The sequence below is a fragment of the Cuculus canorus genome, chromosome 39 (assembly GCF_017976375.1).
Source record: "Cuculus canorus isolate bCucCan1 chromosome 39, bCucCan1.pri, whole genome shotgun sequence".
Taxonomy (NCBI): domain Eukaryota; kingdom Metazoa; phylum Chordata; class Aves; order Cuculiformes; family Cuculidae; genus Cuculus; species Cuculus canorus.
In genome coordinates this window covers 452,631-478,720 of record NC_071439.1, presented here as the reverse complement: position 1 = coordinate 478,720, position 26,090 = coordinate 452,631, and the positions used below count along the sequence as shown (strand labels likewise).

General features: G+C 44.1%; 2 long non-coding RNA genes and 1 gene segment (V, D, J or C); 1 reads left to right on the top strand and 2 right to left on the bottom strand.

The window, feature by feature from the left end:
• Nucleotides 1-1,312: 1,312 nt before the first annotated feature.
• Nucleotides 1,313-26,090, bottom strand: LOC104064061 (Ig mu chain C region-like). The segment is given in 8 exon segments: nucleotides 1,313-1,891; nucleotides 5,406-5,735; nucleotides 6,890-7,198; nucleotides 8,550-8,843; nucleotides 18,511-18,564; nucleotides 20,256-20,277; nucleotides 24,446-24,750; nucleotides 25,947-26,090. Coding segments are annotated over 8 exon segments (1,761 nt in total).
• Nucleotides 3,652-5,443, top strand: LOC128850173 (uncharacterized). Its single transcript, XR_008447581.1, has 3 exons — nucleotides 3,652-3,706; nucleotides 4,591-4,610; nucleotides 5,334-5,443. It is a non-coding gene; the product is annotated as an uncharacterized LOC128850173 (long non-coding RNA).
• Nucleotides 16,912-18,196, bottom strand: LOC128850172 (uncharacterized). Its single transcript, XR_008447580.1, has 3 exons — nucleotides 18,028-18,196; nucleotides 17,802-17,821; nucleotides 16,912-17,759 (listed from the first exon to the last, which is right to left on the bottom strand). It is a non-coding gene; the product is annotated as an uncharacterized LOC128850172 (long non-coding RNA).

Here is a 26,090-nt window from a genome sequence, read left to right as displayed (position 1 = left end):
CACTTTATTGGGGTTCGTTCCAGGACTTTGGGGTTCAGTTCAGGACTTTTTGGGTCATTTCATGACTTTTTGAGGGTCATTCCATGACTTTGGGGTTCATTTCATGACTTTTTTGGTCATTTCATGACTTTTTGAGGTTCATTTCACGACTTTTGAGGTAATTTCATGACTTTTTGGGTCATTTAATGACTTTTTGCATTAATTTAATGACTTTTCGGGTTCATTTCATGACTTTTTGGGTCATTTAATGACTTTTTGAGGTTCATTTCATGACTTTTTGGGTTCATTTCATGACTTTTTGAGGTAATTTCATGACTTCTTGGGTCATTTCATGACTTTTCGGGTCCATTTAATGACTTTTTAGGTCATTTCATGACTTTTTGGGTTCATTTCATGACTTTTTGGGTTCATTTAATGACTTTTGAGGTCATTTAATGCCTTTTTATGTCATTTCATGACTTTTCGGGTTCATTTAATGACTTTTTATGTCATTTCATGACTTTTCGGGTTCATTTCATGAGTTTTTGGGTCATTTCATGACTTTTCACATTAATTTAATGACTTTTTGGGTTAATTTCATGACTTTTTGGATTAATTTAATGACTTTTCGGGTTCATTTCATGAATTTTTGGGTCATTTAATAACTTTTCGGGTCCATTTAATGCCTTTTTAGGTCATTTCATGACTTTTCGGGTTCATTTCATGACTTTTTGGGTCATTTCATGACATTTTGGATTCATTTCATGATTTTTCGGGTCCATTTAATGCCTTTTTAGGTCATTTCATGACTTTTCGGGTTCATTTCATGACTTCTTGGGTCATTTAATGACTTTTTGGGTCCATTTAATGACTTTTCGGGTACATTTCATGACTTTTTGGGTCATTTCATGACTTTTCGGGTCCATTTAATGCCTTTTTCAGGTCATTTAATGACTTTTTGGGTTCATTTCATGACTTTTTTGGTCATTTCATGACTCTTTGGATTCATTTAATGACTTTTCGGGTTCATTTCATGACTTTTTTGGTCATTTCATGACTCTTTGGATTCATTTCATGACTTTTCGGGTTCATTTAATGACTTTTGAGGTCATTTAATGCCTTTTTAGGTCATTTCATGACTTTTCACGTTCATTTAATAACTTTTCGGGTTCATTTAATGACTTTTTAGGTCATTTCATGACTTTTGGGTCATTTCATGACTTTTCGCGTTCATTTAATGACTTTTCGGGTCATTTAATGCCTTTTTGTGGTCATTTCATGACTTTTTTGGGTCATTTCATGACTTTTTTGGTTCATTTCATGACTTTTTGCATTCATTTAATAACTTTTCGGGTCATTTCATGACATTTTGGATTAATTTAATGACTTTTCGCCTTCATTTAATGACTTTTTGCGCTCATTTCACCACTTTTCCTCCTCTTCCCACCCCCCAAAAAATCCTCCAATCCCTCAACATTAACCCCCAAATGGACTCTTTTAGCGGTTGGGATCCCAACTCAGTAACAAACTCCGGCGGCGTCGGAGAGAACCAAGGAGACGTTGACGGCTGTTGGTTTACCGGAAGCTTTATCCACGGATTTCTGGAGGATTTGGAGCGGAAGACCTTCGTGGCCAACGACGCAGGTGTAGACGTTGCCGCCGGCCCAATCTTCTCCTCCGACGGTCAAAGAGCTGTAGGTCAGGTAGGAGACGGGAATTTGGGATTCGGGAATGGGCGGAGTGGTGACGTAGTCCGTGGCGGCCAAAGGTTCTCCGTTACGGAGCCACCGGACGAAGAGATCCGGAGGGTTAAAGCCCTTCACCAAACAGGTGAGGGTGAGGACTTCGCGGGTGGAGAGTTCTTCCGCGGGAGGGGGGAAAATATAGACGGAAGGAGCTTTGGTGTCGCGACCTGGAGGGGATCCGAAGGGGAAAAAAAGGAATTAGGAAGCGGATGTGGATCTCGGAAGGGGTTTGGGTTGGGTTAAAGGGGGGGAAAAAGGGGAGGGATCGGAAAATTGGGGGCGATTTGAGTGGGTTTTGGGGGAGAAATTGGGGAATTGGGTGAATTTATGATGGTTTTAGGGAAGAATTTGGGGAATTGAATGGATTTATGATGGTCTTTGGAGTGGAATTTGTGGAATTGAATCGATTTGATTTGGTTTTGGAGAAGAAATTGGAGAATTGAATGGATTTGATTTGGTTTTAGGGAAGAAATTGAGGAATTGGGTGAATTTACGGTGGTTTTGGAGAAGAATTTGGGGAATTGAATGGATTTGATTTGGTTTTAGGGAAGAAATTGGGGAATTGAATCGATTTGATTTGGTTTTGGAGAAGAATTTATGGAATTGAATCGATTTGATTTGGATTTAAGGAAGAAATTGGGGAATTGAATCGATTTGATTTGGATTTAAGGAAGAAATTGGGGAATTAAATGGATTTGATTTGGTTTTAGGGAAGAAATTGGGGAATTGATTCGATTTGATTTGGATTTAAGGAAGAAATTGGGGAATTGAATGGATTTGATTTGGTTTTAGGGAAGAAATTGGGGAATTGGGTGAATTTATGGTGGTTTTGGAGAAGAATTTGGGGAATTGAATGGATTTGATTTGGTTTTAGGGAAGAAATTGAGGAATTGGGTGAATTTATGGTGGTTTTGGAGAAGAAATTGTGGAATTGAATCGATTTGATTTGGTTTTAAGGAAGAAATTGGGGAATTGAATGGATTTGATTTGGTTTTAGGGAAGAAATTGGGGAACTGAATCGATTTAATTTGATTTTAAGAAAGAATTTGGGGAATTGAATCGATTTGATTTGGTTTTGGGGAAGAAATTGGGGAATTGAGTGGATTTGATTTTGTTTTATGGAAGAAATTGAGGAATTGGGTGAATTTATGGTGGTTTTGGAGAGGAATTGGGGGTCCAGAATTGGGGGTCCAGAAAGTGGATTTGGGGTCAAAAAGGGAGATTTGGGGGCGAAAATGTGGATTTTGTTGTCAAAAAAGGTGGATTTTTGTGTAAAAAAGGGGGATTTGGGGTTTAAAAATGGTGGATTTGGGGGTGAAAAATGTGGATTTTGGGGTCAAAAGGGGGATTTGGGGTTCAAAAAGGGGATTTGGGGGTGAAGAGGTGGATTTGGGGGTCTGAAAGGGGGATTTTGGGGTCAAAAAGGGGGATTTTGGGGTAAAAAAGATGGATTTTGAGGTAAAAAGGTGGGTTTTGGGGTCTAAAAGGGGGATTTGGGGGTCTAAAAGGGGGATTTTGGTGTAAAAAGGGGGAATTTGGGGCCAAAAGATGGATTTTGAGGTAAAAAAAGGTGGATTTGGGGGTCGAAAAGGGGGATTTTGGGGTCAAGAATGTGGATTTGGGGTCAAAATGGGGGATTTGAGGTAAAAAAGGGGGATTTGGGGGTCATAAAGATGGATTTTGAGGTAAAAAGGTGGATTTTGGGGTCAAAAGGGAGGATTTTGAGGTCAAAAGGTGGATTTGGGGGTCAAAAAGGTGGATTTTGAGGTAAAAAAGGTGGATTTTGAGGTAAAAAGGTGGATTTGGGGGTCAAAAAGGTGGATTTTGAGGTAAAAAGGTGGATTTGGGGGTCAAAAAGGGGCATTTTGAGGTTAAAAGGTGGATTTTGGGGTCAGAAAGGGGGATTTGGGGTCAAAAAGGAGGATTTTGAGGTCAAAAAGGTGGATTTGGGGGTCAAAAAGGTGGATTTTGAGGTCAAAAAGGTGGATTTGGGGGTCAAAAAGGTGGATTTTGAGGTAAAAAAGGTGGATTTTGAGGTAAAAAGGTGGATTTGGGAGTCAAAAAGGGGAATTTGGGGTAAAAAGGTGGATTTTGGGGTCAGAAAGGGGGATTTGGGGTCAAAAAGGAGGATTTTGAGGTCAAAAAGGTGGATTTGGGGGTCAAAAAGGTGGATTTTGAGGTAAAAAAGGTGGATTTGGGGGTCAGAAAGGGGAATTTGGGGTCAAAAAGGAGGATTTTGAGGTCAAAAAGGTGGATTTTGAGGTAAAAAAGGTGGATTTGGGGGTCAAAAAGGGGAATTTGGGGTAAAAAGGTGGATTTTGGGGTCAGAAAGGGGGATTTGGGGTAAAAAAGGTGGATTTTGAGGTTAAAAAGGTGGATTTGGGGGTCAAAAAGGGGAATTTGGGGTAAAAAGGTGGATTTTGGGGGTCAGAAAGGGGGATTTGGGGTCAAAAAGGAGGATTTTGAGGTCAAAAGGTGGATTTTGAGGTAAAAAAGGTGGATTTTGAGGTAAAAAGGTGGATTTGGGAGTCAAAAAGGGGAATTTGGGGTAAAAAGGTGGATTTTGGGGTCAGAAAGGGGGATTTGGGGTCAAAAAGGTGGATTTGGGGGTCAAAAAGGTGGATTTTGAGGTAAAAAAGGTGGATTTTGAGGTAAAAAGGTGGATTTGGGGGTCAAAAAGGGGAATTTGGGGTAAAAAGGTGGATTTTGGGGTCAGAAAGGGGGATTTGGGGTCAAAAAGGTGGATTTGGGGGTCAAAAAGGTGGATTTTGGGGTAAAAAAGGTGGATTTTGAGGTAAAAAAGGTGGATTTTGGGGCCAAAAACGTGGATTTTGAGGTCAAAAAGGTGGATTTTGAGGTTAAAAAGGTGGATTTTGAGGTCAAAAGGTGGATTTTGGGGGTCAAAAAGGTGGATTTTGAGGTCAAAAGGTGGATTTGGGGGTCAAAAAGGTGGATTTTGAGGTAAAAAAGGTGGATTTTGGGGTCAGAAAGGGGGATTTGGGGTCAAAAAGGAGGATTTTGAGGTCAAAAAGGTGGATTTTGGGGTCAGAAAGGGGGATTTGGGGGTCAAAAAGGGGAATTTGGGGTAAAAAGGTGGATTTTGGGGTCAGAAAGGGGGATTTGGGGTCAAAAAGGAGGATTTTGAGGTCAAAAAGGTGGATTTTGGTGTCAAAAAGGTGGATTTTGGGGTCAAAACGGTGGATTTTGAGGTAAAAAGGTGGATTTGGGGGTCAAAAAGGTGGATTTTGAGGTAAAAAAGGTGGATTTGGGGGTCAAAAAGGTGGATTTTGAGGTCAAAAAGGTGGATTTGGGGTCAAAAAGGTGGATTTTGGGGTCAAAACGGTGGATTTTGAGGTAAAAAGGTGGATTTGGGGGTCAAAAAGGCGGATTTTGAGGTAAAAAAGGTGGATTTGGGGGTCAAAAAGGTGGATTTTGAGGTCAAAAAGGTGGATTTGGGGTCAAAAAGGTGGATTTTGAGGTAAAATGTGGATTTTGAGGTCAAAAGGTGGATTTTGAGGTAAAAAGGTGGATTTTGAGGTAAAAAAGGTGGATTTTGGGGTCAAAAAGGTGGATTTTGAGGTCCAAAAGGTGGATTTTGAGGTCCAAAAGGTGGATTTTTGGTGGGGTCAAAAGCTGGATTGCCGCTCCCACCCCACCGCGAGGACCTCCTGAAGGCCTCACCGTTGGTCTTCTGGAGCGTGGCCTCGGTGGGGAAGAGGAGCTCGGGGTGAGTGACGCGGCAGACGTAGGCGTCGCCGTTGTCCCACTCGTCGGCGCAGACGGTGGCCGTCCCTTCCACCCCGAAGAGGCCGTTGGGTTGTAGGACCTGAGGAGATGTCTTGGTTGCCACCTTCTCGCCGCTCTCTTTCCTCCAGGAGATGACCAAACCTTCGACGCCGGGCAGGTTGGACACCTTACAGGTCAAGGTGGCCGCTTTGTCTCGGAAGATGTCGGCAAAAGACGGCGCGATGACCTGGACGGAGATGTCCTCCACGCACGTGGAGGTCCCATCTGAGGGAAAACGAGGCCCAAAGGGAGAAGTTTGAGGGGGGGACCCAGCGGGGATGGAAGGGGGTGGCGGTGGGGGCACTCAAAATCCAGGAGTTCGGAGGTGGTCCCACCTCAAATTGATGAGTTTGGAGATGATTCCACCTCAAAATGATGAGTTTGGAGGTGGTTTTGAGGTGGTTTTGAGGTGGTTTCTCCTCAAAATGATGAGTTTGGAGGTGGTTTCTTCTCAAATTGATGGATTTTGAGATGATTCCACCTCGAATCGATGACTTTTGAGATGATTCCACCTCAAATTGATGAGTTTTGAGATGTTTCCACCTCAAAATGATGAGTTTGGAGGTGGTTTCTCCTCAAATTGATGAGTTTGGAGATGGTTCCACCTCAAAATGATGAGTTTGGAGGTGGTTTCTCCTCAAATTGATGGATTTTGAGATGATTCCACCTCAAATTGATGAGTTTTGAGGTGGTTTTGAGGTGGTTTTGAGGTGGTTTCTCCTCAAATTGATGAGTTTGGAGGTGGTTCCACCTCAAATTGATGAGTTTTGAGGTGGTTTCTTCTCAAATTGATGGATTTTGAGATGATTCCACCTCAAAATGATGAGTTTGGAGGTGGTTTCTCCTCAAAATGATGAGTTTGGAGATGATTCCACCTCAAAATGATGAGTTTGGAGGTGGTTTCTCCTCAAATCGATGACTTTTGAGATGTTTCCACCTCAAAATGATGAGTTTTAGATGGTTTCTCCTCAAATTGATGAGTTTGGAGATGATTCCACCTCAAATCGATACCTTTTGAGATGTTTCCACCTCGAATCGATGACTTTTGAGATGATTCCACCTCAAAATGATGGGTTTTGAGGTGGTTTCTCCTCAAAATTGATGAGTTTTGAGGTGGTTTCTCCTCAAATCGATGCCTTTTGAGATGTTTCCACCTCAAATCGATGCCCTTTGAGATGTTTCCACCTCCAATCAATGCCTTTTGAGATGTTTCCACCTCCAATCGATGCCCTTTGAGACGTTTCCACCTCCAATCGATGCCTTTTGAGATGTTTCCACCTCCATTTGATGCCTTTTGAGATGGTTCCACCTCGAATTTTTGGATTTTGAGATGGTCCCACCCCACCCCGAGGCCCTTTCATGGTGGGACCTTCACTTACAACCACATTCCAGGGCTTTGCTGGTGTTCCGGAGCTCCTCCTCCGCTTGGCAGGTGTAGACGGCGCCGGCGTCCCACTCGCTTTCGGTGACGCTCAAGCGGCTGTTGACCACCGAAGCTCCTCGGTGGTTGTCCACCAGGTTCTCGGTGGTGATTCCTTCCTTGAGGAGGGTCCCATCTTTCAACCAGCGGACCTGGAGGTGCCGGGAGGAGCGGATTTGGCAGAGGAGGGTGGAGTTGCGGAATGGACCTTGGAAGTCCTCCTTGGATGGAGGGTGGAGGGTGACGGTGGGGAGCGAAGGGGCGGAACCTTGGTGGGAAAAGGGGAGGAGAAGGTGGTGAGAGGTGGAGGAGGAGGTGGTGGAGAAGGTGGGAGGAGAACATTGAAGGAGAACATTGAAGGAGAAGGTGGAAGGAGAAGGTGGAAGGAGAAGGTGGAGGAGAAGGTGGAAGGAGAAGGTGGAAGGAGAACATTGAAGGAGAACATTGAAGGAGAAGGTGGAAGGAGAAGGTGGAAGGAGAAGGTGGAGGAGAAGGTGGAAGGAGAAGGTGGAAGGAGAAGGTGGAAGGAGAACATTGAAGGAGAAGGTGGAAGGAGAAGGTGGAGGAGAACATTGAAGGAGAACATTGAAGGAGAACGTTGAAGGAGAAGGTGGAAGGAGAAGGTGGAAGGAGAAGGTGGGAGGAGAAGGTGGAAGGAGAAGGTGGAAGGAGAACATTGAAGGAGAAGGTGGAAGGAGAAGGTGGAGGAGAAGGTGGAAGGAGAAGGTGGAAGGAGAACATTGAAGGAGAAGGTGGAAGGAGAAGGTGGAAGGAGAAGGTGGAGGAGAACATTGAAGGAGAACATTGAAGGAGAACATTGAAGGAGAAGGTGGAAGGAGAAGGTGGAAGGAGAAGGTGGAAGGAGAAGGTTGAAGGTCTGAGGTGGTGGAGAAGGTGGAGGAGAAGGTGGAAGGAGAAGGTGGAAGGAGAACATTGAAGGAGAACATTGAAGGAGAACATTGAAGGAGAAGGTGGAGGAGAAGGTGGAAGGAGAAGGTGGAAGGAGAAGGTGGAAGGAGAAGGTGGAGGAGAAGGTGGTGGAGAAGGTGGAAGGAGAACATTGAAGGAGAACATTGAAGGAGAACATTGAAGGAGAACATTGAAGGAGAAGGTGGAGGAGAAGGTGGAAGGAGAAGGTGGAAGGAGAAGGTGGAAGGAGAAGGTGGTGGAGAAGGTGGAAGGAGAAGGTGGAAGGAGAAGGTGGAAGGAGAAGGTGGAAGGAGAAGGTGGAAGGAGAACTTTGAAGGAGAACATTGAAGGAGAACATTGAAGGAGAACATCGAAGGAGAACATCGAAGGAGAACATTGAAGGAGAACATCGAAGGAGAACATCGAAGGAGAAGGTGGAAGGAGAAGGTTGAAGGACAACGTTGAAGGAGAACATTGAAGGAGAACATTGAAGGAGAACATTGAAGGAGAACATTGAAGGAGAACATTGAAGGAGAACATTGAAGGAGAAGGTGGAAGGTGAAGGTTGAAGCTCTGAGGTGGTGGAGAAGGTGGAAGGAGACCTTTGAAGGAGAAGGTTGAAGCTCTGAGGTGGTGGAGAAGGTGGAAGGAGACCTTTGAAGGAGAAGGTTGAAGCTCTGAGGTGGTGGAGAAGGTTGAAGGACACTCACCAGGGTTGGAGACCTCCAGGACGGCTCCTCCTTGCGGGTGGTCGACGCGGCAGAAGAACGGTTGCCGACTCTTCCCTTCCAGGTAGGACAACCCAAGGCGGCTGGTGGCCGTCCTGCCCACCGCCGGGAAGGTCACCACGCCTTGGTCCACGCTTCGGTTGGTGGCATCTCGCCAGGAGAAGGTCACCTCCTCCGGGATGAAGCTCGTGGCCAAACAACCCACGGTGTAGGTGGGACTCAACGGAGGGACGGCGCAAAGGGCCAACGGGAAGAGGCGAGGGGGGCGGGGGACATCTGGAGAGGGCGAGACATCAGTTTGGGTCAAAAATGGTCGTTTTTGGTGGTGGAACATCTCCTTTGGTCATGAAAAGAGAGGGTTTTGGACCTGAAGACCATCATTTCATGGCGAGAAGAAACGTGTTTTGAGGTCTACCACCACTTTTTGGGGGGAAGGAGGTGGTTTGGGGTCAAAAGACATCATTTTGGGTCAAAAAACCATCAGTTTGGGTCAAAAATGGTCGTTTTTGGTGGTGGAACATCTCCTTTGGTCATGAAAATAGAGGTTTTTGGACCTGAAGACCATCATTTCATGGCGAGAAGAAATGTGTTTTGAGGTCTACCACCACTTTTTGGGGGGAAGGAGGTGGTTTGGGGTCAAAAGACATCATTTTGGGTCAAAAATGGTCATTTTTGGTGGTGGAACATCTCCTTTGGTCATGAAAATAGAGGTTTTTGGACCTGAAGACCATCATTTCATGGCGAGAAGAAACGTGTTTTGAGGTCTACCACCACTTTTTGGGGGGAAGGAGGTGGTTTGGGGTCAAAAGACATCATTTTGGGTCAAAAATGGTCATTTTTGGTGGTGGAACATCTCCTTTGGTCATGAAAATAGAGGTTCTTGGACCTGAAGACCATCATTTCATGGCGAGAAGAAACGTGTTTTGAGGTCTACCACCACTTTTTGGGGGGAAGGAGGTGGTTTGGGGTCAAAAGACATCATTTTGGGTCAAAAAACCATCAGTTTGGGTCAAAAATGGTCGTTTTTGGTGGTGGAACATCTCCTTTGGTCATGAAAATAGAGCTTTTTGGACTTGAAGACCATCATTTCATGGCGAGAAGAAACGTGTTTTGAGGTCTACCACCACTTTTTGGGGGGAAGGAGGTGGTTTGGGGTCAAAAGACATCATTTTGGGTCAAAAAACCATCATTTTGGGTCAAAAATGGTCATTTTTGGTGGTGGAACATCTCCTTTGGTCATGAAAAGAGAGGTTTTTGGACCTGAAGACCATCATTTCATGGCGAGAAGAAACGTGTTTTGAGGTCTAAGGCGTCGTTTTGGGGTGAAAAAGGGGTTTTGGGGTCAAAAGACATCATTTTGGGTCAAAAATGGTCGTTTTTGGTGGTGGAACATCTCATTTGGTCATGAAAAGAGAGGTTCTTGGACCTGAAGACCATCATTTCATGGCGAGAAGAAACGTGTTTTGAGGTCTACCACCACTTTTTGGGGGGAAGGAGGTGGTTTGGGGTCAAAAGAGATCATTTTGGGTCAAAAATGGTCATTTTTGGTGGTGGAACATCTCATTTGGTCATGAAAATAGAGGGTTTTGGACCTGAAGACCATCATTTCATGGCGAGAAGAAACGTGTTTTGAGGTCTACCACCACTTTTTGGGGGGAAGGAGGTGGTTTGGGGTCAAAAGACATCATTTTGGGTCAAAAAACCATCATTTTGGGTCAAAAATGGTCATTTTTGGTGGTGGAACATCTCCTTTGGTCATGAAAATAGAGGTTTTTGGACCTGAAGACCATCATTTCATGGCGAGAAGAAACGTGTTTTGAGGTCTACCACCACTTTTTGGGGGGAAGGAGGTGGTTTGGGGTCAAAAGACATCATTTTGGGTCAAAAAAACCTCAATTTAGGTCAAAAATGGTCATTTTTGGGTCTAAAAGACCTCATTCCAGCGCGAAAATAGAGGTTTTTGGACTTGAAGACCACCATTTCATGGCGAGAAGATGCGCGGTTTGAGGTCCGACACTTCGTTTGGGGTCAAAAACGGTGATTTTGGTACAAAAGTCATCAATTTTCACCCCGAAATCCCCATTTTTAGCGGAAATTCCGTCATTTTAGTGCAAAAAACGACGTTTTTAGCCCCAAAAACCCCCATTTTTGGGCAAATAAACCCAAATTTTGACCCAAATTCTGTGGTTTTGCTGCAAAAGACCTCAATTTTTGGTGTCGAAACTGCGTTTTGGGGTGAAAAAGGCCGATTTTGGGGCAAAAGGTATCATTCGGGGCGACGAAAGTCATCATTTTTGGTGGAAAACATTAATTTTGGTGGAAAAGTCATCGATTTTGACCCCAAAATTCACGTTTTTAGCACAAATTTCATCGTTTCGGAGCGGAAAAATGCGGTTTTGGGGCAAAAGTCCTCATTTTTGGTGCGAAATTCCCCCTTTTTCCTAAAAACCACATTTTTTGGGGGGAAAATTTGTTATTTCGGTGCCGAAAATGCGCATTTTGGAGCGAAATTCGTCATTTTGGGGCAAAACGCCCCATTTTGGGGGCGAAGGACCCCCCGGAAAAGGTGAAAGAGGGGTATTTTGGGGCGAAACCCAACGATTTGGGGCAAAAAAAACCATCATTTGGGGTCCAAATCCCATCAGTTCGCCTCAAAAAGGGTCATTTTTGGGGCAAAAAGGGTCGTTTTTGGGCAAAAAGTCCTCATTTGGGCACAAAAATTGACATTTTTGACAAAAATTGACATTTTTGAACACGAAAATCCTCATTTTGTGGCATTTTGAGGGCAAAAAAATGCACGTTTTGAGGTCCGACAAATTTTGGGGTGAAAAAAGTCCATTTTTGACCCCAAACCCCCATTTTTTTCCCCAAATTCCATCATTTTAGGGTGAAAAATCCACATTTTGGCCCCAAATTTCCCCAATTTTGTGCAAATTCACCCAAATTTTGGCCCAAATTCCATCGTTTTTTTCCGAGCGAAATCCCACAGAGCGGCGGCTCCGCACCAGTATGGACCAGTATGGACCAGTATGGACCAGTATGGACCAGTACTGACCCAGTAACCCACCAGTTATAACCAGTACAGACCAGTACCGACCAGTATAGACCAGTATGGACCAGTATAGACCAGTATAGACCAGTATAAACCAGTATGGACCAGTACAGACCAGTAGTCAACCAGTATCGGACCAGTACCGACCAGTATGCCCCAGTATCCCACCAGTTTCAACCAATATGAACCAGTAGCCGACCAGTATAGACCAGTATGGGACCAGTATCGGCTGCCCCACACCAGTACGGACCAGTACGGGCTGTCCCATACCAGTATGGACCAGTATACACCAGTACCCAACCAATATAGACCAGTATAGACCAGTAGCCAACCAGTACCGACCAGTACCGGCTCTCCCATACCAGTATGGGACCAGTATGGACCAGTATAGGCTGTCCCATACCAGTATAGACCAGTACAGACCAGTACAGGACCAGTACTCAACCAGTACGGACCAGTATGGACCAGTGTAGACCAGTAGCCAACCAGTACCGACCAGTATAGACCAGTACCGGCTCTCCTATACCAGTATGGGACCAGTATGGGACCAGTATAGGCTGTCCCATACCAGTATAGACCAGTACAGACCAGTACAGGACCAGTACCCAACCAGTTTCGACCAGTATGGACCAGTACCGGCTCTCCTATACCAGTATGGGACCAGTATAGGACCAGTATAGACCAGTACCGGCTCTCCCATACCAGTATGGGACCAGTATAGACCAGTATCGGCTCTCCCATACCAGTATGGGACCAGTATAGACCAGTATCGGCTCTCCCATACCAGTATGGGACCAGTATAGACCAGTATCGGCTCTCCCATACCAGTATGGGACCAGTATAGACCAGTATAGGCTCTCCCATACCAGTATGGGACCAGTACAGACCAGTATAGGCTCTCCCATACCAGTATAGACCAGTACAGGACCAGTACAGACCAGTAGCCAACCAGTTTCGACCAGTATGGACCAGTACCGACCAGTAGCCAACCAGTACCGACCAGTATAGACCAGTATAGGCTCTCCCATACCAGTATGGAACCAGTATGGAGCAGTATAGGCTCTCCCATACCAGTATGGGACCAGTACAGACCAGTATAGGATCTCCCATACCAGTATAGACCAGTACGAACCAGTACCGGCTCTCCCATACCAGTATGGGACCAGTATAGGCTCTCCCATACCAGTACCGACCAGTACAGACCAGTACAGGACCAGTACCCAACCAGTACGGACCAGTATGGACCAGTACGGACCAGTAGCCAACCAGTACCGACCAGTATTGACCAGTACCGGCTCTCCTATACCAGTATGGGACCAGTATAGACCAGTATGGGCTCTCCTATACCAGTATGGAACCAGTATGGACCAGTATAGGCTCTCCCATACCAGTATGGGACCAGTATGGGACCAGTATAGACCAGTACCGGCTCTCCCATACCAGTATGGAATCAGTACGGACCACTATAGGCTCTCCCATACCAGTATAGACCAGTACAGACCAGTACAGGACCAGTACCCAACCAGTTTCGACCAGTATGGACCAGTATCGAACCAGTACTGGACCAGTATGGACCAGTACGGACCAGTAGCCAACCAGTACCAACCAGTACAGACCAGTACCGGCTCTCCTATACCAGTATGGGACCAGTATGGGACCAGTATAGACCAGTATAGGCTCTCCCATACCAGTATAGACCAGTACCGGCTCTCCCATACCAGTATGGGACCAGTATGGACCAGTATAGGCTCTCCCATACCAGTATAGACCAGTACGGACCAGTACAGGACCAGTACTCAACCAGTACCGACCAGTATGGACCAGTACAGACCAGTAGCCAACCAGTACGGACCAGTATGGACCAGTATAGACCAGTACAGACCAGTAGCCAACCAGTATAGACCAGTACGGACCAGTATCGAACCAGTACTGCACCAGTATAGACCAGTACGGGCCAGTAGCCAACCAGTACGGACCAGTATAGACCAGTACCGACCAGTCTGGACCAGTACAGACCAGTATAAACCAGTATAGACCCTATAGAGCGGTAATTAGCGGTGATTAATGGCCATTGGAGCCCAATCGGCCCCAGGAATGCCCATTAAATCCCATTAAATCCCATTGAATCCCCATTAAATCCCAATAAATGCCCATTAAATCCTAATAAATCCCATTAAATCCTAATAAATTCCCATTAAATTCTAATAAATTCCATTAAATCCCAATAAATCTCATTAAATCCCAATAAATTCCCACGAAATCCTAATAAATCTCATTAAATTCTAACAAATTCCCATTAAATCCTAATAAATTCCATTAAATCCTAATAAATTCCCATTAAATCCGAATAAATTCCCATTAAATCCGAATAAATTCCCATTAAGTCCCAATAAATTGTATTAAATCCTAATAAATTCCCATTAAACTCTAATAAATTCCCATTAAATCCCAATAAATCTCATTAAATCCTAATAAATTCCCGTGAAATCCTAATAAATTGTATCAAATCCTAATAAACTCCCATTAAATCCGAATAAATCCCATTAAATCCCCATTAATTCCCATTAAATCCTAATAAATCCCATTAAATCCCCATTAATTCCCATTAAATCCTAATAAATTGTATTAAATCCTAATAAATTGTATTAAATCCTAATAAATCTCGTTAAATCCTAATAAATTCCCATTAAATCCTAATAAATTGTATTAAATCCTAATAAACTCCCATTAAATCCTAATAAATCCCATTAAATTCTAATAAATTCCCATTAAATCCTAATAAATTCTCCTTAAATTCTCTCAGCTCCGATTAAAGCTCCTTCAATCCCAATAAATCCGAATTTAATTCGAATCCAATTAAGTCCGAATAAATCCAAATAAATCCCATTAAATGCGAAGGAACGGACATTAATTCCCATTAAATCCTAATAAAATCCTAATAAAATCCATTAATTCCCATTAAATCCTCCGAATCCCTCCGAATAATTCCCAATAAATGCCATTAAATGGCATTAAGTTCTCCCAAAACCCCCATTGAATCCCAATAAAGTGTTAATTCCTTTGAAATTCTGATCAATTCCTATTAATTCCTATTAAATTCTAATAAATTCCTATTAAATGCGAATAAATTCTAATAAATTCCTATTAATTCCTATTAAACCCTAATAAATTCCTATTAAATTCTAATAAATTCCTATTAATTCCTATTAAATTCTAATAAATTCCTATTAATTCCTATTAAATTCGAATAAATTCCTATTAATTCCTATTAAATCCTAATAAATTCCTATTAATTCTTATTAAACGCTAATAAATTCCTATTAATTCCTATTAAATTCGAATAAATTCCTATTAATTCTTATTAAATTCCAATTAATTCCTATTAAATTCGAATAAATTCCTATTAATTCTTATTAAACGCTAATAAATTCCTATTAATTCCTATTAAATTCGAATAAATTCCTAATAATTCTTATTAAACGCTAATAAATTCCTATTAATTCCGATTAACTTCCAATCAATTCCTATTGAAATCAATTAAAGTGCTAAAAAAGTGGCGATTAATGGCGATTAAAGCGAATATATAGCGGAGATTTCTAATAATTCATATTAGAAATGTCATTAATCATTATTAATTATTATTAATTATTATTAATTATTATTAATTATTAATATTAATTACTATAAAATGCGATTTACTGCAAATTTCTGTTAAAATTCGTATTAATCACCATTAAAATCGGTATTAATTGTCCATTAATTAAATGTCCATTAAAAAAATGTCCATTAATTAACCCTAAAATTAACATCAAATCAAAATTCTGATTAAAATTTTGATTAAAATCTCCATTATTTAATACTAAAATGAACCTCGACTCGAAATTTTGATTAAAATGTCCATTAATTAACCCTAAAATTAACATTGATTCGAAATTTGGATTAAAATTTCTATTAATTAACCCTAAAATTAACTCCAAATCGAAATTCTGATTAAAATTTCGATTAAAATCTCCATTATTTAATACTAAAATGAACCTCGACTCGAAATTTTGATTAAAATGTCCATTAATTAACCCTAAAATTAACATTGATTCGAAATTTGGATTAAAATTTCTATTAATTAACCCTAAAATTAACTCCGAATCGAAATTCTGATTGAAATTTTGATTAAAATTTCGATTAAAATCTCCATTATTTAATACTAAAATGAACCTCGACTCAAAATTTCGATTAAAATGTCCATTAATTTACCCTAAAATTAACATTTATTTGAAATTTTGATTAAAATTTCTATTAATTAACCCTAAAATTAACATCAAATCAAAAACCATAAAATTTTGATTAAAATTTCGATTAAAATCTCCATTATTTAATACTAAAATGAAAATCGACTCAAAATTTCTCTTAAAATGTCCATTAATTAACCCTAAAATTGATATCGACTCCAAATTTGGATTAAAATTTCTATTAATTAACCCTAAAATTAACATCGAATCGAAATTCTGATTCAAATTTTGATTAAAATCCCCATTATTTATTTTTTCCCCTCCAAATGCAAATTCCACCTTAAATTTCGGTTCAAATTTCGCTTCGTTGAATTTTTGGCTCCAAATTCGGAATTTTTTGAGGTTCAAATTCAAAACAAGAGGAAAAAAAAAATAAGCGAAAAAGGGGAAACTGAGTCATAAAGGGCCCCAAAACTTCTCCTTTTTCTGTTGTTTTCGAAACCGCTTTGGGGTTAAAAGCGGTTATTTTGGGTCAACACCTGCGCGGCGGCCATCTTGGCAGCCTCGCTTTCAAAAAGTGGACTTTGAAATTCATTATTTAATCGTTTTGAGCCAAAAAATTTCATTCTCGGCAAAAAAAAAGCCCAAATTTGACCAAAAAATTGAAATTTTAAAGCATTTGAGCATCGAATTTAAGAATTTTCCGGATGGGAGCAAAATTTTGGGCTCCAAAATTGAGAGATTTGGAGGAAAATTCGTTAATTGATAAATATAAATTAAATTCAATATAAAATAAATTATAAAATTTTTCATTTAATAAATTAAAGTTAAATTTAAATCTAAATTAAATTAAATTTGGATTTAAATAGAAATGAATTAATTTAATAGATTTTATTAAATTGATAAAATTAATATGAAATAATATTAAATAAATGAATAAAATTACATTAATTGATTAAATTTAATTTTATTAATTTAGTTAATTTAATTTAATTTTAATTAATTTAATTTAATTGTAATTAATTAATTGAATTTCATTAATTTAATTATTAAAGACCCTAAAATTGTCATTTTTAAATCTAAATTTCCCACTTTTGACCTAAATTCGCCGATTTTTGACCTAAATTCTCCAATTTTTAGCCTAAATTCACCATTTTTTGAACTAAATTCATCAAATTTTGACCTAAATTCACCGAATTTTGAAATTCACCAATTTTGGACCTCAATTCACCGTTTTTTGACATAAATTCACCAATTTTGGACCTAAATTCACCGAATTTTGGAATTCAACATTTTTGGACCTCAATTCACCATTTTTTGACATAAATTCACCAATTTTGGACCTAAATTCACCGAATTTTGAAATTCAACATTTTTGGACCTCAATTCACCATTTTTTGACATAAATTCGCCAATTTTGGACCCAAATTCGCCGATTTTTTACCTAAATTCACCACTTTTTGACCTAAATTCGCTGAATTTTGACCTAAATTCACCATTTTTTGACCTAAATTCACCACTTTTGGACCTAAATTCGACCAATTTTGAAATTCACCAATTTTGGACCTCAATTCACCATTTTTTGACCTAAATTCACCATTTTTTGACCTAAATTCTCCAATTTCTGACCTAAATTCACCAAATTTCGACCTAAATTCACCAATTTCTGACCTAAATTCGACCAATTTTGAAATTCACCAATTTTTTTACCTAAATACACCATTTTTTGACCTAAATTCACCATTTTTTGACCTAAATTCTCCAATTTTTGACCTAAATTCACCAAATCCTGAAATTCACCAATTTTTTGACCTAAATTCACCATTTTTTGACCTAAATTCACCAATTTTTGACCTAAATTAACCAAATATTGAAATTCACCAATTTTTTGACCTAAATTCACCACTTTTTGACCTAAATTCGCCATTTTTTGACCTAAATTCTCCAATTTTTGACCTAAATTCACCATTTTTGACCTAAACTCACCGATTTTTGACCTAAATTCACCATTTTTTGACCTAAATTCGCCAAATTTTGACCTAAATTCGACCAATTTTGAAATTCACCATTTTTTGACCTAAATTCACTGGATTTTGACCTAAATTCGCCAAATTTCGACGTAAATTCTCCAATTTCTGACCTAAATTCACCAAATTTCGACCTAAATTCCCCATTTTTTGACCTAAATTCACCACCTATTGACCTAAATTCACCAAATTTTGAAATTCACCAATTTTTTGACCTCAATTCACCGAATTTTGGACCTAAATTCACCATTTTTTGACCTAAATTGACCAAATTTTGAAATTCACCAATTTTTTGACCTAAATTCACCAATTTTTGACCTAAATTCGCCACTTTCTGACCTAAACTCACCGAATTTTGACCTAAATTCACCACTTTTTGCCCTAAATTCGCCCTTTCCGACCTCAATTCTCCATTTCCCACCTCCATCCACCACTAAACCACCGAAAGATGATCCTTTTCGACCCCTTTTTCCCCCCCTCGACCCTCAAAACCACCCTCGGAGTGGGCTTCGAGGTGGAAACCTCCTCCCAAACGCCCTCAAATGGGCGTTTTGGACCCCAAAATGAAGTCTCCGCCCCTCCCGGGGACCAAAATTTGGGGTGAAAAAGGTCCCAAATGGGTGTGGAGAAGGACTCACCGGAGGAGACGGTGACGATGGTCCCGGAGCCCCACGCGTCGATACCACCACCATTCCCACCGTGAGGCGATGGCCGTCCCTCCCCGTCCAAAAACTCCTCCTTTTGGGTCATTTTGGGCTGAAAAACCCCATTTTTCACCATTTTTCACCCCTTTCGCCCACCCAAAAAGCGGTTATTCCTCAAAAAAAGTTGGGATGCGCCCAAGTGGTGGTATCTCAAAGGCATCACTTTGGGGTCCTTCAGGGTTCTTTGAGGGCATCGGGTGGGAAAATGGGGGAAAAACGGAGAAAAACGGGAAAAAAAGGGGAAAAAATGGAAAAATATTGAAAATTTGAAGGAAAAACGCCATAAAAGGTCAAAAAATGCAAAGATTTGGGGGAAAAATGGGCGTAAAGTGAAGGGAACGGAGAGAGATGGAGAAAACGCAGGAATTTGGGCGGAAAATGAGGGGATTTGGGGGTTTGAAGGGAAAAATGTGGGGAAAAAAAGGTTAAAAAAGTGGGAAAAGGTCAAAAAGTGTAAAAATGTGGGAATAAAGGGAGAAAAAAGGCTGAAAAATGGTGAAATGATGAAATATTTGGGGGAAAAAGGGCAAAAAATGGTGAAATGATGAAATATTTGGGGGAAAAAGGGCAAAAAATGGTGAAATGATGAAATATTGGGGGGAAAAAGGACGAAAAATGGTAAAATGATGGAATATTTGGGGGAAAAAGGACGAAAAATGGTGAAATGATGAAATATTTGGGGGAAAAAGGTCATAAAAGGTGAAAAAAGTCCAACTTTTTGGGGTGAAAATGGGTATAAAGAGGAGAAACGGCCATTTTGGAGGTCAGAAGGTCCATAGAAGGTGGAGAAATGTCCATCGTGGGGTCAAAAAGGGCCTTAAAATGGGGGAAAAGACGAAGATTTGGGTCAAGAATGGTCAAAAGAGGCAAAAAATGTCCAAATTTGGGTCCACGTGGGCCAAAAATGTGGATTTTTGGGGCAAAATGGCCCTAAAAAAGGAAAAGTGGGCAAAGATTTGGGGTCAAAATGGACATAAAGAGGAGAAACGGCCATTTTGGAGGTCAAAAGGTCCATAAATGGTGGAGAAATGACCATAAATGGTGGAGAAATGACCATAAATGGTGGAGAAATGATGACTTTTGGGTCAAAAATGGGCAAAAAGGACAAAGAATGGGAATATTTGGGATGAAATGAGGGAAAAGAGGGGAAAAAGTCCAAATATTTGAGGTAAAAATGGGAATTGAGAGGAAAAAAACGCAATATTTGGGGTCGAAATGACCATAAATGGTGGAGAAATGACCATAAATGGTGGAGAAATGATGATTTTTGGGTCAAAAATGGGCAAAAAAGGACAAAGAATGGGAATATTTGGGATAAAATGAGGGAAAAGAGTCCAAAAAGCCCCAAAATTTGAGGTGAAAAGGTCATAAAAGGCGCAAAAAGTCCAACTTTTTGGGGTGAAAATGGGTATAAAGAGGAGAAACGGCCATTTTGGAGGGGAGAAGGTCCATAGAAGGTGGAGAAATGTCCATCGCGGGGTCAAAAGGGCCTTAAAATGGGGGAAAAAGACGAAGATTTGGGTCCACGTGGGCCAAAAATGTCCATTTTTGCGGCCAAAATGGCCCTAAAAAAGGGAAAAGTGGCCCCAAATTGGAGGTCCGAATGGTCCTCAAGAGGAGAAGCGGCCATATTGTGGGGGTGGACAGCGTTTTTGTCGCCGCCGGCACCGCCGTGAGGAGCAGTAGCACCACCGGTACCACCCACGGTGACACAGAGGGGCACAAAATCCACCGCGTCCACCTTCAGAGGGTCACGGAGGGCTTCGAGAGCCACCGCCGGCGCCTGGAGGAGGTCACGGTTGGCTTGAAGGCACCTCAGGTGGGTTGGAGGCTTCACGGTTGGCTTGAGGAGGTCACGGTTGGGTTGAGGAGGTCATGGTTGGGTTGAGAAGGTCACGGTTGGGTTGAGAAGGTCACGGTTGGCTTGAGGAGGTCATGGTTGGGTTGAAGGCACCTCAGAGGGGTTGAAGCCTTAGGTCATGGTTGGCTTGAGGAGGTCACGGTTGGCTTGAAGCCACCTCAGATGGGTTGAAGGCTTCACAGTTGGCTTGAGGAGGTCATGGTTGGGTTGAGAAGGTCATGGTTGCCTTGAGGAGGTCATGGTTGCCTTGAAACCTTCATGGTTGCCTTGAGGAGCTCATGGTTGCCTTGAGAAGGTCATGGTTGCCTCGAGGAGCTCATGGTTGCCTTGAAGCCACCTCAGATGGGTTGAAACCTTCACGGTTGCCTCAAGGAGGTCATGATTGCCTTGAGAAGGTCCTGGTTGCCTTGAGAAGGTCCTGGTTGGCTTGAAACCTTCATGGTTGCCTTGAGGAGGTCCTCGTTGCCTTGAGGAGGTCATAGTTGCCTTGAAACCTTCATGGTTGCCTTGAGGAGGTCCTCGTTGCCTTGAGGAGGTCATAGTTGCCTTGAAACCTTCATGGTTGGCTTGAGAAGGTCATGGTTGCCTTGAGGAGGTCATGGTTGCCTTGAGAAGGTCATGGTTCCCTTGAGGAGCTCATGGTTGCCTTGAAGCCACCTCAGATGGGTTGAAACCTTCACAGTTGCCTTGAGGAGGTCATGGTTGGCTTGAAACCTTCATGGTTGGCTTCAGGAGGTCCTGGTTGCCTTGAGGAGGTCACGGTTGCCTTGAGGAGGTCATGGTTGGCTTGAAGGCACCTCAGATGGGTTGAAACCTTCATGGTTGCCTTGAGAAGGTCACAGTTGCATTGAGAAGGTCATGGTTGGCTTGAAACCTTCATGGTTGCCTTGAGGAGGTCACGGTTGGCTTGAGGAGCTCATGGTTGGCTTGAAGCCACCTCAGATGGGTTGAAACCTTCATGGTTGCCTTGAGGAGGTCACAGTTGCCTTGAGGAGGTCCTGGTTGGCTTGAGGAGGTCCTCATTGCCTTGAGGAGGTCATGGTTGCCTTGAAACCTTCATGGTTGCCTTGAGGAGCTCATGGTTGCCTTGAGAAGGTCATGGTTGCCTCGAGGAGCTCATGGTTGCCTTGAAGCCACCTCAGATGGGTTGAAACCTTCACGGTTGCCTCAAGGAGGTCATGATTGCCTTGAGAAGGTCCTGGTTGGCTTGAAACCTTCATGGTTGCCTTGAGGAGCTCATGGTTCCCTTGAGGAGGTCATGGTTGCCTTGAGAAGGTCACAGTTGCCTTGAGGAGGTCACGGTTGCCTTGCGGAGCTCATGGTTGCCTTGAGGAGGTCATGGTTGGGTTGAAACCTTCATGGTTGCCTTGAGAAGGTCCTGGTTGCCTTGAGGAGCTCATGGTTGCCTTGAGGAGGTCCTGGTTGGCTTGAGGAGGTCCTCATTGCCTTGAGGAGGTCCTGGTTGCCTTGAAACCTTCATGGTTGCCTTGAGGAGGTCATGGTTGCCTTGAGGAGGTCACGGTTGCCTTGAGGAGGTCATGGTTGGCTTGAGGAGGTCACAGTTGCCTTGAGAAGGTCCTGGTTGGCTTGAAACCTTCATGGTTGGCTTGAGGAGCTCATGGTCCCCTTGAGGAGGTCATGGTTGGGTTGAGGAGGTCATGGTTGCCTTGAAACCTTCATGGTTGCCTTGAGGAGGTCATGGTTGGCTTGAGGAGGTCCTGGTTGGGTTAAAACCTTCATGGTTGCCTTGAGAAGGTCCTCATTGCCTTGAGGAGGTCATGGTTGCCTTGAAACCTTCATGGTTGGCTTGAGGAGGTCACGGTTGGCTTGAAGCCACCTCAGATGGCTTGAAGGCTTCACGGTTGGCTTGAGGAGCTCATGGTTCCCTTGAGGAGGTCCTGGTTGCCTTGAGGAGCTCATGGTTGCCTTGAGAAGGTCACGGTTGCCTTGAGGAGGTCATGGTTGCCTTGAAGCCACCTCAGATGGGTTGAAACCTTCATGGTTGGGTTGAGAAGGTCATGGTTGGGTTGAGAAGGTCACGGTTGGCTTGAGGAGGTCACGGTTGCCTTGAAGCCACCTCAGTTGGGTTGAAACCTTCATGGTTGCCTTGAGAAGGTCATGGTTGCCTTGAGGAGGTCCTGGTTGCCTTGAAACCTTCATGGTTGGCTTGAGGAGCTCATGGTTCCCTTGAGGAGGTCATGGTTGGGTTGAAACCTTCATGGTTACCTTGAGGAGGTCACGGTTGCCTTGAAACCTTCATGGTTGCCTTGAAGAGCTCATGGTTGCCTTGAGGAGGTCACAGTTGCCTTGAGAAGGTCACGGTTGGCTTGAAACCTTCATGGTTGGCTTGAGGAGGTCACGGCTGGCTTGAAGCCACCTCAGATGTGTTGAAGGCTTCACGGTTGGCTTGAGGAGGTCCTGGTTGGGTTGAGAAGGTCCTGGTTGCCTTGAGAAGGTCACGGTTGGTTTGAGAAGGTCACGGTTGGCTTGAAGCCACCTCAGATGGGTTGAAACCTTCATGGTTGCCTTGAGGAGCTCACGGTTGTCTTGAGAAGGTCACAGTTGGCTTGAGAAGGTCCTGGTTGGCTTGAAACCTTCATGGTTGGCTTGAGGAGGTCCTGGTTGGGTTGAAACCTTCATGGTTGCCTTGAGAAGGTCATGGTTGCCTTGAGGAGGTCACGGTTGGCTTGAGGAGGTCATGGTTGCCTTGAGAAGGTCATGGTTGGCTTGAGGAGGTCACGGTTGGCTTGAGGAGGTCATGGTTGCCTTGAGGAGGTCATGGTTGCCTTGAGAAGGTCACGGTTGCCTTGAGGAGGTCACGGTTGGCTTGAAGCCACCTCAGATGGGTTGAAACCTTCATGGTTGCCTTGAGAAGGTCATGGTTGGGTTGAGGAGCTCATGGTTGCCTTGAGGAGGTCATGGTTGCCTTGAGGAGGTCATGGTTGGGTTGAGGAGGTCACGGTTGCCTTGAGGAGGTCACGGTTGCCTTGAGAAGGTCATGGTTGCCTTGAGGAGGTCACGGTTGCCTTGAGAAGGTCATGGTTGCCTTGAGGAGGTCATGGTTCCCTTGAGGAGGTCCTGGTTGGCTTGAGGAGGTCCTCATTGCCTTGAGGAGGTCATGGTTCCCTTGAGGAGGTCCTGGTTGGCTTGAGGAGGTCCTCATTGCCTTGAGGAGGTCATGGTTGCCTTGAAACCTTCATGGTTGCCTTGAGGAGCTCATGGTTGCCTTGAGGAGGTCACGGTTGCCTTGAGGAGCTCCTGGTTGGCTTGAGGAGCTCATGGTTGCCTTGAGGAGGTCACAGTTGCCTTGAGAAGGTCATGGTTGGCTTGAAACCTTCATGGTTGCCTTGAGGAGCTCATGGTTGCCTTGAGAAGGTCATGGTTGCCTTGAGAAGGTCATGGTTGCCTTGAAGCCACCTCAGATGGGTTGAAACCTTCACAGTTGCCTCAAGGAGGTCATGGTTGCCTTGAGAAGGTCCTGGTTGGCTTGAGGAGGTCATGGTTGGATTGAAACCTTCATGGTTGCCTTGAGGAGGTCACAGTTGCCTTGAGGAGGTCATGGTTGGCTTGAGGAGGTCATGGTTGCCTTGAAACCTTCATGGTTGGCTTGAGGAGCTCATGGTTCCCTTGAGGAGGTCCTGGTTGGGTTGAAACCTTCATGGTTGCCTTGAGAAGGTCATGGTTGCCTTGATGAGGTCACAGTTGGCTTGAAGCCACCTCAGATGGGTTGAAACCTTTGTGGTTGCCTTGAGAAGGTCATGGTTGGTTTGAGAAGGTCACGGTTGGTTTGAGAAGGTCACAGTTGGCTTGAAGCCACCTCAGATGGGTTGAAACCTTCACGGTTGCCTTGAGAAGGTCACGGTTGCCTTGAGAAGGTCACGGTTGGCTTGAAGCCACCTCAGATGGGTTGAAACCTTCACGGTTGGTTTGAGAAGGTCCCGGTTGGGGTTGAGAAGGTCCCGGTTGGTTTTTTGTGGGGTCCCCCACCGGGTGGAGGTCACCGTGAGCACTTTTGGCGCAGTAGTAGGTGGCCGTGTCCTCGGCCTTCAGGTTGGTCATCCGCAGCGTCACCGTGCTCTGGCCGTTGTCCCTGGAGATGGTGAAGCGCCCCTTGACCGACGGCGCAGAGGAGGTGCCACCACCGTTGGTGACCCCCGTGACCCACTGGAGGCCCTTCTGGGGCTCCTGACGGACCCACTCCATCCCGAAGCTGCTGAAGGTGAAGCCGGAGCCTTTGCAGATGAGGTCCATGGACCCTCCAGGGGCCACGAGGCCACCGCCGCTCTCCACCAGGGTCACGGCCGCGCGGAGGCCTGAGGAGAAAGAAGATGAGATGGTGAGGAACGGGGGGAGGAACCCATGGAGGACCCATTGAAGAACCTCTGGAGGAACCTATGGAGGAACCCATTGAGGAACCTCTGGAGGAACCCATGGAGGAACCATTGAGGAACCTCTGGAGGAACCCCTTGAGGACCTCATGGAGGACCCATTGAAGCACCTATGGATGAACCCATTGAGGACTCATTGAGGACCTCATGGAGGACCCATTGAAGCACCTATGGAGGAACCCATTGAGGACCTCATGGAGGACCCATTGAAGCACCTATGGAGGAACCCATTGAGGACCTCATGGAGGACCCATTGAAGCACCTCTGGAGGAACCCATTGAGGACCTCATGGAGGAACCACTGAAGCACCTATGGAGGAACCCATTGAGGACCCATTGAGGACCTCATTGAGGACCCATTGAGGACCCATTGAAGCACCTATGGAGGAACCCCTTGAGGACCTCATTGAGGAACCACTGAAGCACCTCTGGAGGAACCCCTTGAGGACCTCATGGAGGACCCATTGAAGAACCTATGGATGAACCCCTTGAGGACCTCATGGAGGACCCACTGAAGCACCTCTGGATGAACCTCTGGAGGACCTCATGGAGGACCCATTGAAGAACCCATTGAGGACCCATTGAATACCCATTGAGGACCCATTGAAGAACCTCTGGAGGAACCCCTTGAGGACCTCATTGAGGACCCATTGAAGCACCTCTGGATGAACCCCTTGAGGACCTCATTGAGGAACCACTGAAGAACCCCTGGAGGAACCCATTGAGGACCCATTGAGGACCCATTGAAGAACCTATGGAGGATCCTCTGGAGGACCTCATTGAGGACCCATTGAAGCACCTCTGGATGGACCCATTGAGGACCCATTGAAGCACCTATGGATGAACCTCTGGAGGACCTCATTGAGGACCCATTGAAGAACCCCTGGAGGAACCCATTGAGGACCCATTGAAGAACCTATGGAGGATCCTCTGGAGGACCTCATTGAGGACCCATTGAAGCACCTCTGGAGGAACCCATTGAGGAACCATTGAGGAACCCCTGGAGGAACCTCTGGAGGAACCCCTTGAGAACCTCCTTGAGGACCTCCTGGAGGACCTCCTGGAGGACCCCCCATGGCCACCACCACCCCAGAAGGTCCTCGGGGGAGGGTGAGGACCCACCTGGGAGCAGAAGGCAGAGGAGCAGAAGGCTGAAGGCCACGTTGGCGTCCATGATGGAGACCTCAGTGGTGCCACCACGGAGCCATCTCAGAGCCTTTTAAAGCCCTCTCCGAAGGTCCTCATTTGCATCTTCCCCTCCCCCCT